The following is an 18,807-nucleotide window of genomic DNA, read 5'->3' as shown; positions in this document are numbered from 1 at the left end:
AAACCTCATTTGTAGCTCACACCTTATTGTTCTAAAAAAAAAATTTTTTTTTTTGAACTTCACTGATTGTAAGTTTTATAACTTGAGAAAAACTGTTTACTCTTAAAATGTTTGCACATACACACACTCAGACAAAGGGATAACGCCTGCCGGCAATTTTCCTCTCATCTCACCCTGCTAACTTCCTGTCAAAAGACACAGAGGAAGATTGTGTTAAACGAACCCGCAGGTGACCTTTCACCTCAACATCTGACCCTGAGCCTGCAGAGTGAGCAAGGGTTGTGAGAGTGAAATGCAGAGACTGATGACACCCGAGTATCACTGTCAAGTTCGACAAGAGCCAATTGAGATGGGGTGGAAAAGATTGTTTTGGTAGGTTTGTTTTGAGGCCATCAGATATCCAATCCTGTGTGCAGGTGCACACATCACATCCTCTGTAGCTGTACATCACACATTCCATGCATTCCCTAAGAGCACTCTTTCCTCTGAGAAAGAAAAAGGACGGAGAAAAAGATTGATGTTTGTTTGTGCACACGCGACACGAAAGAGTGCAAACACGCATTTCATTTTGTGTGATCGCAAAAACTGAATAATCTTAGTAAAATGTATAATATTTTGACATTTTAATGGCAAAATGCTACAGTAAAAAAGTCATCATGGAATCAAAATTGATTTTTTTTTTTTTTATGGAAAATTGCAGTTACAAATTATTTATCCGAATATTTTTTTCAATTAATGTGCTAGTAATCTTTAATCAAAATAGTTTCCCCTCCCTCTTAAAATGATATCTCTTCTCTCCTCTGATGATGCGTTAACTGGCGCAAGGGCGGGGCAAACTGTCACTTACTTGAGATCGACCAATAGCAAACCACAACCATCAAACCATTCAATCAATTCCTGATGGACCAAATCGAATCCCAACCTACATTATTTTTTTCTTGTCACAATATGGAAAAAAAGATGATCGCATCTTTTTTTTCCATCAACTATAATAGATCCACTGAGATATTTCATGTAATTTAACATTAAAATATTAAATATAGTTAAAATGTAGTTTTTTTAATAAAAAAAAATGTAAACTGACATTCCCAGAATTGTGTGGAAGCTCACATTTAATGTTTTTTTCATTGAACATTTATTCAGTTTTTTTTTTTTTTTTACAATTATGTACATTGGGGTTTTGTTGCATCTCATGTTGTTCAATGTATGTCCATTGCATTATTTTAGTATTGTGTTACCATGATGGTGTTTTGCATTTGTGTGCAACTTTTATGTATTAGTATTTACCTCAACTTGTGGAAAAGCTATTTGTGATTCACTTTGAAAAAAATATTATTTTATTTTTGTAAATTTAAAGGGGCTACATGTATAATTCAGAAAGCCTTGTTATTAGCGACACCGGTGGTCGTTAAGTGAACTGCAGCTCATGCACACCCTCTCTATAGTGATATGAGTAAGTCTCGGATGGCCAAGTCAGTCACATAACATACAAGAGACTGAACATGATTCAAGGCCTAATTTACCCACGAGGAAGTTCATGTTTGTTCTTTGCTAAGTAAAAAGAAGTTGGAAATACCTTTGCAGTAATATACAGTTAACGACATCCTGACGCCATCCACGCTGCTGAGGCAACATTTAGATGAGTAAATATGTGCTGCGCGTTTCCCTCTCAATAATTACAATTACAATGTTGATTATATTTGGTCTTGGCGGAATAGATCTGCTACACTGCTGCTGCTGCAGAGAAAGTACGGGGCTTGCTACTGCCAATACACACACAGTCACGATGCTGTGAGCAGTAAGACATGCTGTTGCTGTACAATAGTATACACATGAATTACTTGAAGCAGATCTATACAGGTGGAGCTGGGGAAGGTGGAGGGTTTCTGAAAGTGCATGCAAATGCTGACCAAGTATTTGAAGGTTGAGCAACGAGCTAATTGGCTACTGATACAGCAGGAACCAATCAGCTGTGCTCTATACAGTGTGATGTGCTTGCAAGTAGTTAAGGTCCTATATCAGCCTGCGCCATCTAGTTTCATGACAGAACTTTGTATTTAAGAAAGCATCTGATCATAGCCATGTGGATAATTTTTGCACAAGCTCTGCCATTCACCGGCATAATGTCGACAGATGATGCAATTAAAATTACACTGTTACGATAGTTTGATTAAAAATTTGAGACTTTGAATTAATCCCATTAAACACTGACATTACAGTACAGACTGGCTCTTTTTGGAATTATCCTGTACATTTTATAAGTATTAATTTAATGTGTCATTGAACAGACGTAAACGTCACATCCTTTTGATTTTCCCGGCAAAAACGCCCTGAGTCATTAGATGAAAATTCTTACATATAGCCCCTTTAAGTTCAATCTATAAAACTTAAATTGTTGCAACCATATTTTTTTTTACAGTAAAATTCTGGCAACCACAGATACAGGTTTTTTTATGACTATTCATATTTTTAGGTAAATTTCACAGATCTTTTTTTTTATTTTTACAGTGTGAACTGCTTTAAGCACAGTGGTGTAATAGAGAACCTATGGTTTGAAACAAAAGCTTGTCGATGTAGGGTGCCACTCTAGTGGAACATGCTTGGCTGCTCGCTGCAATAACTCAGTCTTCTGGGTTAACAAACTATTATTTTAAAAAATCTTTGTTGCAAATTGAAAGGATGCAGTAGAAAACTTATCTTATGACAAATTACTAAATATATATCACAAGTGCAAGTGTGACAATACACAGTGGGTGCATGTACTACAAGTAACTACACCAACACTGGAACAAAGAAACTTTGTTTACAGGGCACTGTTGTGCACACAGGAAATTTAATTTTAATTAGGCAAAACCCCATAAAACCATTTTTATCTTGATTTTGGAATTAAAGCAAAAGCTAAGAAAAAGGAAAGAATAAGCAGCAATGTTACCCTCATTAATCCGGCCGTGTGCATGTTGTGCAACTGTTTCTGTGTATGGCAGTCTAGCACGGTTAATGATTCTACATGCGGCTTCATGTCATGTCTCTCCTCACTACTGCCCACTGTGATCTGTTCCCGTGACAACCAGGTAGAAAAACACACAGGTCCACTCCCTCGCTCTAGCGATGGATCTAACGATAAAATAGAAGTTTACAGGAATCATTTTACAGCCCTGTCAAAGGAACTCAAACACATCCAAATAAAAGAAGATATAATCATCTAAAAACAATAGAACGAATGGATGGAAGAGGAAGAAAGTAAAACAGGAATTGTAGACTTGTGTGCATTGTTTCCATTCATTAACCATGATAATAATAATGTTTTAAAGGATTTCTATGTATTTTCTCGAACAAAGCCAAAAGGCAAAAGCATGTGATTTTATCGTACCTTTGAGTGCTTGTACTTAATGCATTGAAAACAATTCTAGATAAAATCCACAGAGTCTTATAAAGTATGTTAGTACTAACTTGTATTAAACAGTTTAAAAATAATCTTTCTGCAGCAATAGTGCATATTCTGCCATTCTGTTATATATATTTATATATATAGTGCTGTCAAATCGGTTAATTGTGATTAATCGCATCTAACATTAAAAGTCTGTATATATATATGTGTGTGTGTGTGTGTGTGTGTGTGTATTAATGTGAATATACACACACTTGTATATATATATATATATGTGTGTGTGTGTGTGTGTCTATATATAATATATATATAGGCTACACACACATATACAAAATGTTATGTTCAACACGATTATTCCCTTATGAATCGATTTGACAGGAATATATATATATATATATATATACACATTATACACATACACACACACGCATTCTTCAGACTACAGTAGTTGCAGTAGTAAAAAGAGAAAAAATCTATATGATAATGACAAAAATTTAACAAATTAGCTTTATTAAGTAATATAGATCATAACATACTATATATCTTTTTCATATGTGAATGCATAATTTTTTTTATTTCAGTTTACATTCCAATTCATTCTGAGAATGATTTGTAGTTTGTAAAGGAATTATAAGAAAATAACACAAAGGCAGCTGAATTATGTGTAAACAACAATTTTTTCCCTAATTACAATACAGTTTAAAATATCAAAACTGGTTATTTATTGTTTTAAGACAATTACTTTGCAAACATTATAGTTACAGGCAGTTGGTATAGGACTGTTTGTGTGAGAGTAATTATGTAAAATTGTAAGTAGCTCAGAGGGAAATTCAAACATTTGCCACTGCCATGTTCAAGTACAAGGCAAGAGGATGATTAGCACTGGTGTGATCTGTCTCTGTGTGTGTGGCTGGGAGAGGATTCACACACAGCAGGAACAATCCAGTGAGACGCAATCAAAATGAGCATTTTTACTGTTCGCATTAGAGTTTTACAGTGAAGGACAAAGACATTAGTTGCTAGGTGTCAAGCATTTTCTGGTTAAAGACCCTTGTTGTAGGTCAGGATCTTGCACTCTGTTGCAGCCGAGATCTCTGGCTCTAGCTCTGACACGTGGATCTGAGAGACAGAGAGCAGGTGCAGTCAAAACACTCTTCAGGTCAGCGTTTACAGCTCCCTTAATACTTTATTAAAATGCTAATTTATATCTCAATTATAGTAATTTAACTCAGCTTCAGCAGGAACAGAAAAACAACACGTATATCAAAAAGCGGCAGGATAAGGTTGTAAAATAAAATCGCCTCATATATGAATCTGCTGTTTTGATTACGGAGTGTTTTTATTTTTGTACTGACATTAAGATTCAGATCTTTTGGCTACAGTGAGACAACCATTCACAGCAATCGTTAAGTCATTAAGATGTTTAAAATGTTTCATCAAATGAGAATTAAAAGTGTGCCATGTCTTTCCAGCCTCGAGCGTTTTTCACAGTCAAAACTGACACTTCTGCCATCATAAAAAGCTAAAACGAAGCAGCGAGCACTGGTAAATATCCAAACCAGGGCCAAAACTTGCAATATTTTGCTCAGAAACAGATGGCAATGAGTGTGTGAGTGTGTGAGGCAGAATCTGAAACAGACATCCTGTGGGGTGTGAAAAGGTGGGGGACAGGAGTGGAGTTTTTTGGGAGCGTTCGTCTGGAACCCTCGGAAAAGTGTAAAGAGGGAGCGAGAGAGTGAGAGGAGAGGAGGAGGGGAGGGGTGGGAGAGGAATAGAAGTAGTTGGCAGCACATATGTCTGCAGTTCAGTAACCATATGGATGAACAGCTTAATAAACACCATTTTAAACCATAACCGTCTTCATGGCAGACAAAGAGAGGGGACGGAGAGAAAGTGAGAGGGAGAGCGAGAGCGGATGGATGGATGGAGGGAGGGAGGCGTGTGCGAGTGCTCACCTGACTGTTTTGGGGGAACAGGCTGATGGCAACAGGCAGCGCCAGGCCGAATGCAGAGAGACACACCATGCTATGAACAGGCAGCGCAAGGCGAGGGTGCTTCTGAAGTGGAGGGAGCCTAATGCACAAAACACACACAGAAATGCACACGTTACTGGCAGAACACACACCGAATCATGAGCATTCCCGCCATTATCGGTATTGAACTCGCTTCGCTGACACTTTGGAACTGCTGTGCGTGATTGGCCTCCGACACCTCCCCCTTCCCTCCCTGGCCGCAGTGTGTGTGTGTGGGGGGTTGTGGGATAGCATGCTCTGCAGGAGTCCTCCAGAGTAGCCCTGTTTTAATGAAGCCAGCGACTGCTTAATGATGACTTCATCAACACATACGCATGATGAGCTTTAATTGGCCACCAGACACTCTCTGTGTGCGCATGCTTGTGTGTATGTTAGGGAGAGAAAAGCTGCGGTGAGAAGGATCAAAGTACGTTAAAGACCTTTCATCGTGTCCATCAACTGCTCTAAATAAATCACTCATCCGTCACACTTACGTGAAGAGGTCGAAGCCAAACAGTCGTGCTGACTTTACACCAAATATACACACAGGAATTCAATGTTTGCACGACAGCCAGTCTATACTAAGATTAAATGATCGGGGTGATGTATCCTTTTCGCTGCTTATGATATTAGGAATGCACGATATTTATTTTCATGTTACGAACAAGAATCGATAAAATGGCCGTAAAAATTATTTACAATTGTTTGTGTTTATTTTAAACAATGCAAACTAATAGGCTACTAAAACTAAATGTTATTTTATATGCTACAAGTGAACTTACAGTATAAAAACTGGATATTCATCTTGAGATTAGCTAAAGATTAAAAAAAAAAAAAATTATCCACACTATTGTGTTGCTTTACAGCAGAATTACATTTTGTTTGCATCTTTGATTATTATCTTCCTGTTTATCACTGTAAAGATGCTTTGAAACAATCTGTATTATATAGCGCTTAATACAAACAAAGGTGACTTGACTTATTAAATTATTAGTGTTTTTGAAGATTATTTTTAAGTGGGTGGGTATTAGATGGCAAAGGTAAAAAAAATGAAATGTAAAAATGACATTCACAATTAAATCAATTATTTTTTACACAAATATTTTTGGATAATCTTGACAAGGTACAAATTACTATATTATATATTGGCAGTCAATCCCTATAAAAAAGCATCTGAAAGTAGAAAACTAAATCATTAATATTCTTCTTTTTTTCAACCAACAAATAAGCATTGTAGTAATTAAATATTTGCTTGGTGGTTATGGCTAAAGCTCACTTAAATTTCCTCTAGATCATTTGATGTGAACCTATTTTCCCTATGGTCCTCCTGGGAAGTTCATAATTACGATCTTTAAGTCACTTTCATCGGAGTAAGATGGCAGCGTTCCTTCTCTTAATTACAAAACCAAACATATAGCAAGGTTTTTTAACTCTACTTAAAAAAAAAAAAAGAACTAAGAATGCTCATTAGGTGTATTTAGCTTTTTATGTTTTTGATTAATTTATGAAAATGTACCGTCAACTAGAGATTCCATTGATTCCTTTAACTTTTTTCTGGCATTCATGTGCGCTCAACTCGTAAACACGATGTTTCCGACATGACTTGAACGCACCATTAGGCGGTGCCTTCATGTAAAATGCCGTCAATAAAGCCACTGACTGTTCAGCAAAGCAGCTGCCTTCGGACAAAGCAAGAGAAATGGGTGAAAGGTTGAAACGCCACACAGACTCCTCTCAGCGCTCTAATTAATCAAGGATACCCCTGCCACTCGCTCACCCTTAAAGCAGTGACCCTCCTGCATCACTGTTCTTGCTCCATTGAGAGCCAGTGAGGGTGAGCTGACAGTCAGCATAGCAGAGGACAACTCACCATTTACTGCCACTCACACACACACACACACATAACCGTACACACCTGCGAATCAGAGCAGCAAGAATTTGAGAAGGTTGCAACATAGTCTATCAGTCATAAAACCTAACAAATTCTGTTGAAGAGTCGGTCCCATAGACACAATGAGGCCGAGAAGTCACAGAGCAAGTGAAAATGTGCGTTTGCCTTTTATGATTTGATATAAAAGGAATTATATTATCAGCATAGCAATTTGAGTAGTTATAAAAACTTTTTTTCCCCAAACATTCTAAAACGTCTCTTTAAACGCAAGTTTAAATGGAAGAAAATCACAGATTTTTAATGTGCTCCAATGTCACAGATAGCCAGATGTAGATAAAAGTAGATAAACTACTGTTTAAATATTTGCGCTCAGTTGAAATTTTTTGAAAGGAGTCTCTTAAGCTCACCAAGGCTGTATTTATCACACTGAAAATCCAGTAAAAACAGTAATGTTGTGCAATATTATTACAATTTTAAAAAATTCTGTTTTAAATGTATTTTAAAATGTAATTTATTCCTGTGTTGGCAAATCTGAATTTTCAGCATCATTATTCCCTTGTTCAGTTTCACATGATCCTTCAGAAATCATTCTAATAGGCTTATTTTCTGAAATGGATATCTTTTGTAACATTATAAATGTTTTTACAGTCAGTTTTTATTAATTTAATTCATCCTTTTAATGAATTTCTTTCAACAATTTCTTTTTGTAGAATGCTGACAGTAGCCAATATGACCTGTGACTATTTTAATTTTTAAATTAAGTCATTCTGACCAATCAAATAAGAATATTGAAGTTGCACAAAGTATAGAGCTGTGGTAAAGGGGGAGATTTTAGTGATTGTATGGCTTCAGAAGCATATTGTATGTACCACTGTTAAGGGACTTTTATAAATCATATTTTGAGCTTGACATCCAAAAATCTTTAGTTTTTTGTGTGTGCAATTTTGCATTTAATTTGTATGTAAGCTACTCCTTTAAACACATACACAAATGTGTTCACATCAAACTGTGAAATAAAAATATACCAGGACATATGGTTCATATGGGTGTGTGAATTCCCGAGGTGATGGTGCTGTAAAAAATAACACTGAAGTCTGAAATATCAAATTATATCAAATATCACGAGATTTTCTCTGACCTCTCCAGTATGGCCATTATTAAAGGCGGCAGCAGGAGAACAGGCATGGGCAGCACGACACGTGTCAGGGATGTCTCCATCAAAGCCTGCACAAAAAGACATTTAACAGAGCAGAACCTTTCCCTTAACACATGCAAAATGTCCATACTCACATGCCTGGCAGCCAGCTTTGAGGTGCCCACCACATTGCCTTTGTCGTCCAGTACACTGATGCCCTCTGATAGCTCGGTGTGTCTCATCAGCAAAACATTACACACGTTGGCACTTGCTAAATAAAGGTAGAATTGCAGTTAGAAAACAAAGGGACTTCCATTCGATGCCCAACTTTTCCTTATTTGGATCCAAAACAGACAACTGATTATTATTAAAGAGAGAGAATCGTGTGAACTTGACTCTCTTTGTACGGTCACTATCCCTGATACGTTTTGAAACACACACACACACAAATGTAAGAGGCAGTCAATGGATGAATCTCGCAGTGCATTTTAACTTAGGGGAGAATAATGGGGTAAGCTGTGCAATTTTATTTTTAAATTATCCTCTGGGAAGGGAGAAATGAGACAAAACTAATATACCTAATTATATTTCAGAATATATACTTATAATTAGAAGAAAGCTTTATAAAGGGGGGCCATAGAAAAAAATTGTTAGGGGTAAGCTGTGTCATGTGAGGGGTAAGTTAAATCACTGGGGAAGACATTAACAATTTCCATTTGAAATAAGTCCTTATTTAGCAGAAGACAACTTACCATTTACTGTCTGCCACACATCAGTTAACATAAATGAAAAATATTCCCAAAGCATTTATTAATCTCAGATAATGTTAAATCTCAACATTTAATAATACATTATTAAAATCAAAAGTTGTTTCTGTTAACATTAGTTAATGAACCTGGATTGGTTGTATTTTTATGAAAAACTATGAACTAATGTTAACAAATATAGTAATGAATGTATCGCTCATTGTTATTGAATATTAGTTAATGCATTAACTAACCTTAACTAATGGAACGTTATTATAAAATGTTACCATATCTAGTTCAGTCATAAAACTCTAGAGGGCACAGCTGATAGATCCTTTAAATACAATCTGCAAACATTCACATCATTACCACATGGTACAAGCTGATTGGCCTCTGCTGATCCTGCAGCCAATGAGATTGCTTGCCTACCATTTAAATAGTCGGGTTCATTCCTTGCTGTAAACTAATCCTTTCAGGGTTCCTCAGAAACCCTCCACCTCCCCAGCTCCATCTGCCTAGATCTGCTACGTGATTTATGTATGTTTATGCAGCAGCATCATATCTTACATGCTCACGGCAGCATGATTGTGTATCTATGAGCAGTAGAAAATCCATACTTGCTCTGCAGCAGCAGCGTAGCTGATCTAGTCCACCAAGACCAAACACATGAACACTGCCATATTCAATAAGAAGCTAAAACTGTTCTGAGAGTTGTCATGATTGCTATTTTATATATATTGCTGATTTTACTTAGCAATACATTTGCTAGATTGGGGGTGACACATCTTACCCCACTGCTATATACCCCAAAACATCCTATAGAACTAACAGAAGAAATTAGAGTACTAATAATCACAGTCACCGCCTGTGAATATTGAAATAAAAGCAATCAAAACTGGAAAACATTCTTGATCTGGAACGTCTGCGTTAAGAGGGGTTAACTGGATATAAAACAAATAGTTTCACATGGTCATGTCAAAGTGCACACATGAATTACAAGCGTAAAAATGATTAGAATAATGATTTACTTTCTGGCATTATCATCTGTGGCATGTGGTGAGATTGGTGTGGGTGTGTGTGTGTGAACAGAGAAATAAAGGGAGCCTGAAGCATTTTTAATTTACAGACCTTGTGTTGTGAGTTATCAGTGTTCAGTGCTGCAGTGTTGTGGGGCTGAGTTAATTGGCTGAGTAAATAGCTATTCACCTCTGAGGGGTTCAGACCCAGGCCAATTAACCACACACACACACGCGCGCGCACACACGCGCACACGCACACACACACACACACATCAAAATTGATAACAATTAAAAACATATGCATGCAAAATTTTACAAAGAAGGACGTCCTGCTTTAGGTCACCATATGGATGGCAAAAATCATTATAAACTGTCTTATATATAGGCGCTGATTCCAAGTGTGTCATTTTGAGGTTAATAAAAATGATAAACGAATGCTGTTTTACATCAAATGTATACAATTGTGAACGCAAAATAAAATCCAAGGCAAAATTGTTTCCACTGCGTTTCATTAGCTGTGTTTAATTGCCTTTTATAACTAAACACTGAAAAACAACAACAACAACATGGCGGCCTGGAGACAGGGAGCCCAGTGCTAACACAGAGAGCACTTTAGGCCTAATTAACCAATTAGAGAGCGGCAGCCGAGAGCTAACAAGGTCCCGTTACTCCAGTCCAGAGAGGTGAGGGGGGAACCTGCTGATTTAATTAAAGGGGTGGGGTGGGGGACGAAAACAATTTAATTACAGCCAAGGATCCCCAAGGCATTGTGGGACAGTCTCCCTCAGCCCCTCTGGACCTGTTTGAGCCTCAGCACGCTAATGGAACACTGAGATAACATTTCAGCAGCGTCCCCCTCTGACAACGGGATCAGTCAAAACACAACATGAGAACAAACAACAATAAACAAACGCTCGAGGTTTAATGAAAGTCTGAACCTAATTTAGAAATTGAGTGTCATTACAAATGCAAAGACGTGAGCTTTCAGACAGCAAAAGAGCTGATAGAAAACGGCATGCATTAATTAATATCGTACATTACTGAATCAATCATTTTATGTTTTACTAATCAGCAGTTTAGCAAGACCACATGACAGGAAGCCGTCGCTTGATTTCTGTCATAAACACATAAGGGCAGAGTAAGTGGTGCGGGAAATCAAGCTCACATTAATCGCGAACACGTTCATAAATACACTCTCGCACACATGCACATACCAACGGCAGGGAACGGGATGAACCTCTGGACCAGGATTCTTGTAGCCGGACTGAAATGCTCAGCTTTCTTAATAAGAATATTCAGCCCCACCTGTGCACATAATTACATTTCATTTTAGTATTTAAAACAAAAATAGTTTTTTCTTATATGTATATATATATACATAATTTTGATATAAGTTTTGGGTCAGTAAGATCTAGGCTATTTTATTATAATAATTTTAAAAAATCCTTTTATTTTGCAGAAGCATATAAACTGATCAAAAGTGAGAGTGTGAAAAAGGAAAAACAGAAACATGTGCCTAGTGAAACAATGAAATCTTACATTAATATAATATGGCAAATATTACACGTGAAGTCAAAGACGTTATGGTGACAAATTATGAGTACACATTTGTTTTCATAGTGACCTTAAAAAACTCCCAGTGGGCTTTATGACGGGTCGTGACAGGCTATGCTAAGTTGTTTCTGGTCTCGCCTTGTGAGTCTCTGGTCATCTCTGAGAGCCTGTCTAACAAACATCTGAGAACATAACCCATTCACATCCCTTCCCTTCTCAGCAGGGGTGTTCAGAGGGATTGTAGTTTTAATTAGTGCCCCCCTCCCGCATTTCTCATAGGCATGGGGCCATTTGTAGTTGTCGTCACCATGGTTCTGCTTGTCATGCCCCTGGGCATCAAACTGCCACCCAGCAGGGCAGCTAATTGGCTCTATAGGACACATGGGCGTGACTAGAAGGATATGCAATTCAGCAAAGTGAAATGCAGCATAGGGCTCCGTGTGCCTATGTGATGCTATTAGACTACATCAGTTTGCTTGTTAAAATTAAATTCACATTAATATAGATAATATTATTCTCTGATTGCGTGAAATGGCAATTCAAAATGTAAGGATTAAAAGAGAAACACGTCAAATTACGTAATACAATTCTGTGTAGCAGACATGTGAACTCACTGCAATAGTAACTGCACTGCTGACTGCACCAAGATAACCCTGGAAAAATTTAGACATTGGTGTGGGCTGAAAACAAACAAAAAAACAAATTAATTAAAAATTTTATTAATATGGCATTTTTGGTAACACTTTCCATGAAGCCTGTATTTATAGTGCATTATAAGTGTACTCTTACGGCATTATGATGCATAAATAATGCCTTACAAAAAAAAAGAAAAAAAAAGTATAACTTTCCAATAAGGTCTAATTTGTTAAAGTAAATGCATTAGTTAATTTTAACTAACCAGAGCAATTTTACAGCATTTGTTACCTTTTGTTAATGTTAGTTAATAAAAATACAATTGTTGATCACGGTTCACAGTTCGTTAACTGATGTTAACAAATTCAAATGTATTAATTGCTAAAAGTTTTGTTCATCATTAGTTCATGTTAACTAATGTAACTTAACATTAACAAATGAAACCTTATTGTAAAGTAAGTATTACAAAAAAACATACATGTTGTATTGTGTCATGAATTGTAACAACAGCTATAATACCTTTTAATTACATATGGGCTATAACTTGCAATGCCAAGATGTGAGACTTACAATACATTATAACTATGGGAATTATAATCCATTATAATTTAAGTGGATATAACATGGTGTTCATTGTGTTTTATATTATCTTACTCCTAAAAGTTATAACCACAAGTATTATAATGCATTAAAACAGTTTTTACGATTATTCATAAGAGGATACAACATAGTATAATTAGCATGCAAGTACTTCCAGTTCTAAAGTCAATGTTTTTGTTTAATGGGCTTTTGGTTAAATATCTGAAATAAGGTCTGTGGTTAATCTCAGTATGTCCATGACATAAAATACATTCATAATACTTATAATTAAATTTTTAATTTGAAATAATTTTTATACCGTGTTGCTAAAAAGTGGTTAAATGGGTTGCTGAGGACAAGTCGAACAAGTAAACTCATCTAGTACTCACTAGTCCGCTTTCACAGTCTCAGTGTGTTTATAACCACACTCTTGCAAACTATTACCTCAAACTTTAAGGGAAAATGTTTTTTTTTTTTTTAATTAAGACTGAAAGAGTCTTCAGAAGCTTAATGGTGGTGACGTTGAAGTCATGTGACAGTGGTACAGCTCTTTTATAGCCTAGATTTAGCTTTTTACTTGTATTTAGGCCTCAAAAAGTTGTGTTCATATATGAAGAATATGATGATGAACAAAATGCGTAAGAATCATAAACTTGTGTTGGTCACAGAGCTTATTTTCTGCAATAATCTAAAAAACATTGTAAAAATCCTGTATTGTTTTGTCGAGGGAAACCAGGGTGATGCTAACTTATGGGTTGCCCTGCACAAATATCTCTGCAGCACTCGTTTCATTGCTTTTTAATAACTTTAGTTTGCATGCGAACATAAAATATGCCATGTCATCATATGTACTGGTCAAAATGATATTAGTTACACTATACCTTAGTTGCGTTACGGTTGCAGTAGTTGACACAGGCGTTGTGACTCTGGTTCAGCCACTGTGAGAAACAGTGAGAATGAGTTCATAGTAAAGCGAGCTTGAGAGTAAAGTCAAACAAAAAGACCAGAAAACCATACCTGCCAGAAGATGGTGGAAGCAAATGTCTGATTGGGTAAAAGAAGTCCCACAACCTATAAATCAAGGAGTGAGTGATTTGACATTGATTTAATGTTAACATTTGGTGACCAAGATTTTTTTTTTCCACATTGACCTACCACTGGAGTACCAAAGGGCACAAAACCTGAAAGAAAAAGGAAAAACATGTGCCAACACAAAGAATAGGAAGGAGATGATTTCAGGAGAAACAAACTTCTTGATTCAATAATGTAATAACACTAAGAATGTAATTTTGACATTTGAATATGCTGGATCAGGCCACAGAAGTACATTTCAAGTCATGTTTGGTTTAATAATCAGAATTATAGTCTCTCATATGACATTATGACTTTATTACTGACCTTTAACAGATTAACAAAATCCTCATTACTCATAAAAGATAGCATTGTTCAGAGGTGGCCATCATAATTGTCAGGCAGGTCTCTCCCTATCTGTTCTCTCTTTAAATAGTAGTGTTAACAGAAGACTAAAATACTCCTATTTCTGAGTGGCCCAACAACACTTCCAGACAGCAGGAGGGAGAGGGTTTAATCAGAGCCCAGCTGAGTGTGACCTTTGCCAACAGATCGGTCCAGAGAGACCCCCTGCCACCAAGCTCTAGTCTCCAGAGCCGGTAACAAGCAGAACACTGCCTACCACCCCTGACACACACACACACGCACACGGAAAACACACTCGCACCCTTACCTGACATGCGAAAGGGCATGGGGATCTTCTCTCCTGTGTCTGGATGGATGATGGCCTGAGGACATAATGAATCCACAGACAGCAGACAGGATGAAGAGGAGAAAACGAGAGAGAATAAGAGGTGAGATCTGCCAATGGGAGAATTACCATGCTGAGGTTCTCCGCAATTCTCCTCTCATTACACCAATATTCAGAACCACAGCTTGCGAGTGTGTGTCACACTGCGCACGAAGATGTTGAGTGATTTGAGCAGGTTCTTTCATTATAGGAACCTGTAAAAAGGCTTTCAACGCTGTTCACACTCACCTGTTTAATCTTCTGTGCTTCCCAAAGCTATGCGAAAAACAGAGAGAAACATTGATGAAACATTCTTTACACAACACAAGTGAACTGAATTGTGAAATTCTGAAAATGTGATTGGTTGATGTCTTCTATTCTGCTCACATTCTCACTAGCTGTACACACTCTTTAATTGGCATCTATGGTTCTATGAAGATCCTTTTAAATCCTTGGAACCTTGTCATTCTTCATAGTGGAAAAGGGTGCTTTAGATTACTAAAATGTTCTTCACGTAAGAAAAACATGGTTCTTTTCAAATCCGTTTGCTAAAAGGATCTTTGGGGAACCAAAAATGGTTCTTCTGTGGGATCACCGTGAAAACCCCCCATTTTGGAATCATTATGGTACCAAAAATGAACTTTTAATGGGCCCCAAACTTACCTGTACATTAGTCACACCTGGAGGCAGAGTTCCATTTTTGAACTGATCCAGAAGTTTCATACATTCATTTAAATGTTTCTAAAATAAAAGAGAAGAAAGCATTCACAGATAAACTATCAAAGTCAATTGAGGCTTACATTTCAGGAGACTCTCGCTTACCTCGGAAACAAAGAGCGTTCGAGGGTCGATCACATTCAAGAAGTGTCTTAATCTGCCAGAAAATGAACCCTGAAGTAACAAGGAAACATTAAGAAATAAACCGATAAAATGCACTATTAATGTGTTGGGAGTTACAAAACAAACTCTCATGGCAATTCATAACTACTGAACATTTTGGTGAACTGGTGCCCATTTTGCATACATTCATACGCTTATGCTCCACTAAAGGTTAGGTTTAAGGGTGGACCTTCATGCTTACTTTTTTCCTAAAAATCATAGGTTTTCATACGAATAGTATGGAACAAATTTATACGAAATTACAATTGGAATTTCTCAGTTTTCCCATAAAATCAGTTGGAATGAAATGCTTATAGATTAATTAACATCTAGTGCAGTGCATGGTCCATTGTTTTTAGTTTAGAAATGCAGATTAAGTGGGACAACAACATAGGAAACAATTTTGTATTTTATATGTCTTCCTTTTTACTGTGTATAGTGTAGTGGAGCTAATTTTCTGCTTGTAACTTTTTAGATTGATTGATTTATTGTGTGCAATAAACTGATTTCCCCCAATGAATCCAATGAATTCTAAAAATACTAAGTTACAGGCAACTCATCTTGAGGGGCAGGTTTGTGTGGAACAAGAACAGTTCTCCCGTGAATAATAAGCATGATTATTAATAATCATATGTTCACAATTTCTTTAAATTATTCAACAAATTATTTCTGAGGTCCCAGAAACTTTCTCCAGATGCGGGAGTCAGCTGCTGATGCAGACTATGACACCAGGGCCGAACCAGTTGTTTTCGCACGCCAGGTGTGTCCGCCTCATTATGCGTGCACACCAACTGCTGCTGGCTGATCTGTAGACCTAAAAAAACTTCTTCCAATGCAATTAAAATGTTCAAATGTGTGTTGGAGAGAAAGATTCCAAGATTTCAAAGACGCACGCAACATATTCTCTGTTTATCACGTCTAACAGGCGGCCCTTTACACATATGAAGGACGGAACCAGAGCAATAACAGCAGATGTGAATCATCTGTATTAAATAAATAAATCAATGAATAAATAAATTACCTCTCAATTCCTCTTCCTCTGAGGTTAAAGTTATTGAGTCACTAATGCATATAAAATGGCTTAAATTGTTTTTTTGTCACAGTGAATGTTCCAGTTTCCACATGTTTTAATAGAGTAGTGTTGCTAATGAACTTGCTTTGGCACAAAACAGTTGACGATGCTTTATCTCTTCAAATTTGATGCCGAAGCTTGAAAATAATTAATTGAGGCCGGGGTGTGAATTATAAGGGTCTGGGGCCTGACCTTAAGTAAAACCTATAACCAAAGACTGTCAAGAAAAAAAGTTTGCAAAGGGTCTCTAAATATGTAGTTTTTACATACAAGTAATATATATATATAATTTATTTATTATTTACAAAAAAAAAGTAATTGTGAAAAAAGTACTCTGATTATGTAACTCATGTTACTTATAATGTGTTAACCCCAACAGTGTGTGTGTGTGTGTGTGTGTTAGGCTAACGTTATATATATATAGTAACGCAAGTTATAATCAGATTACTGTTTTCAAATGTGAGCATGCATTTACTCACCTCGCTTGCACAAAAACAGATTCAGTATTCCTCAAAATGAATAAAAAACTGTAAAATGCAAACTCAGAATATTACACAAACCTGCAATAATTAAATGTTAATTAACTCAATTTGTGTACTTTATGTATTTAAATTCACTTTATTAACCAATGTATTTGCCTCTGACCTTCGACGCTCTAATTCAACCATACTAAAATGACTTTAGATAAACATTTGTTTCTTTTGTCTTTTCATTGATAGTTCACTTAAAAATTATTCTTCAATGGCGCTGCGAAAACCCGCTTTTGGAACCAGAGTATCGAAGAAAAGACAACCGCAACTTCTGTTTCGTGCCGAGCAGTTAACCACGCTGTAATCAGTCATACTTTCCAGATTTAAACTAGATTAAAATCTTTTTACGTAACCGATTGTAAAACGTTATGAAATTATGACTAACTTGTAAGACTAGTCTAAGCAGTTTATGCAACCTGTCACTTAAATCGGGTACGCCTTGTCGCCTTATGAAGTAACCATAGCAACATTATTGGTACAAGACCTGTCTATGTGCAAGAAGTGCATCTACGTCATTTATCATAAAAAGTTACAAAATATATATGGCATTTAGGGCTGACCCATTGTTTGAGGCTATACTATTGTATTTCTTCCAATAATCTAAAAATATGTTTGACTTATTATTCTAGCCTAGGCAAGGCAACAACATCAATATTTATCACATTTTACAAAGTAGGCTAGTTATGTCACCAACAGAGGTCACTGTTAATGCGACTGAACCAGAGTGTGAGTGAGGGAGGCGGAACAAGCAAACACTGCTGTCAGTGCACTCACACTGTTTGTTTGGTTTTGATTTGGTTTAGTTTAGTTTTAGCGAGTGGAGTAAACAGCAGCTCATTCGAGCAGCAAAATGCGATTCCTCTAAAACAATTCACTTGAAACATTCAGTCTCCAAATCCCTCTGCAGTGAGCCTGAAGAAATCCACCAGATACAAAAACACGGAGATCTCACATTCGTACGGAATGGGTCCGGTTGTTATTTACCTGATCAAACCGAGACTCGCCGAGTCTAAACGGAGGGCACACAGTCGATTCAGGCATGGCAGGTTTTGCTTTCAATAAAGCTGTTTTACTGAGCTCTGAAACTAGTAGACTTCCCTCAGAGTGGGCGAGTCATCCGCATCGATGCATTTTGGGTAATGTAGTTTTCTAATAGGTCAAAGGATAATCACCTCGCAGGTGTGATGATGAATATGAGAAGGGGGGGGGAACAAGTCAGAATTCCGAGATGTTTTTGTTTTTTTTACAGTGGCAGAAACAAGCTTCCATAGATGGATGACGTTTGAAGAGTAGTTTTAAATAAACGTCAGTAAAACATTGCTTTTCTTTTATTAATAAATTAGTTAATTAATTGATAATAAAAATTTCAATCGCCTTAACTACCTACATCATGTGGTTCAGTTTAGTCATAATGACCTTGTTATTGCAGAGGGTGGCATATATAGCTAAATAATTTGTTTATCCAAGATAGTCATTCCCCAAATTGCTTGTCTACAAGCTGTGTAATATTAATTGTGCTAAAAATTATGCTCTCCTAGTAAAAGCCTAGCCTACTCTCTAAAAAAATT

The 18,807-nt window shown here is 36.7% G+C and overlaps 1 protein-coding gene across 3 annotated transcripts; it reads right to left on the bottom strand.

Annotated features, from left to right (window-relative positions):
- Positions 1-2,652: 2,652 nt before the first annotated feature.
- sfxn5a (sideroflexin 5a) lies at positions 2,653-18,549 on the bottom strand. 3 transcript variants are annotated; one of them, XM_079634534.1, is made up of 14 exons: positions 18,224-18,547; positions 15,581-15,649; positions 15,422-15,499; positions 15,008-15,034; positions 14,702-14,756; positions 14,113-14,138; positions 13,975-14,028; positions 13,839-13,895; positions 12,360-12,425; positions 11,406-11,496; positions 8,582-8,697; positions 8,430-8,515; positions 5,344-5,461; positions 2,653-3,114 (listed from the first exon to the last, which is right to left on the bottom strand). In XM_079634534.1, exons 1-14 carry the CDS (start codon positions 18,278-18,280, stop codon positions 3,103-3,105), a joined length of 912 nt encoding a protein of 303 aa, XP_079490660.1. In that variant the 5' UTR covers positions 18,281-18,547; the 3' UTR covers positions 2,653-3,102. The 3 variants fall into 3 exon arrangements, with proteins under 3 accessions (XP_079490660.1, XP_079490659.1, XP_079490661.1); XM_079634533.1 differs by lacking the exon at positions 2,653-3,114 and adding an exon at positions 3,866-4,507 and having other exon boundaries at positions 18,224-18,549; XM_079634535.1 differs by lacking the exons at positions 2,653-3,114; positions 8,430-8,515; positions 8,582-8,697 and adding an exon at positions 3,878-4,507 and having other exon boundaries at positions 5,344-5,413; positions 11,396-11,496.
- Between the last annotated feature and the right edge of the window lie 258 nt (positions 18,550-18,807).

This window comes from Phoxinus phoxinus (assembly GCF_949152265.1).
Source record: "Phoxinus phoxinus genome assembly, chromosome: 14".
Taxonomy (NCBI): Eukaryota; Metazoa; Chordata; class Actinopteri; order Cypriniformes; family Leuciscidae; genus Phoxinus; species Phoxinus phoxinus.
Note: the sequence above shows the minus strand (reverse complement) of the source record. Positions and strands in the feature narration are given on the sequence as shown.

Coding starts and splice junctions, on each gene's coding strand:
- sfxn5a (XM_079634533.1), bottom strand. CDS start 18,280: ATGCCTGAATCGACTGTGTGCCCTCCGTTTAGACTCGGCGAGTCTCGG. Junction 14,139..14,701: donor CATGCCCTTTCGCATGTCAG/GTAAGGGTGCGA, acceptor TTTTTCTTTCAG/GTTTTGTGCCCTTTGGTACT. Junction 5,462..8,429: donor ATAATGGCCATACTGGAGAG/GTCAGAGAAAAT, acceptor TTTGTGCATTAG/GCTCCCTCCACTTCAGAAGC.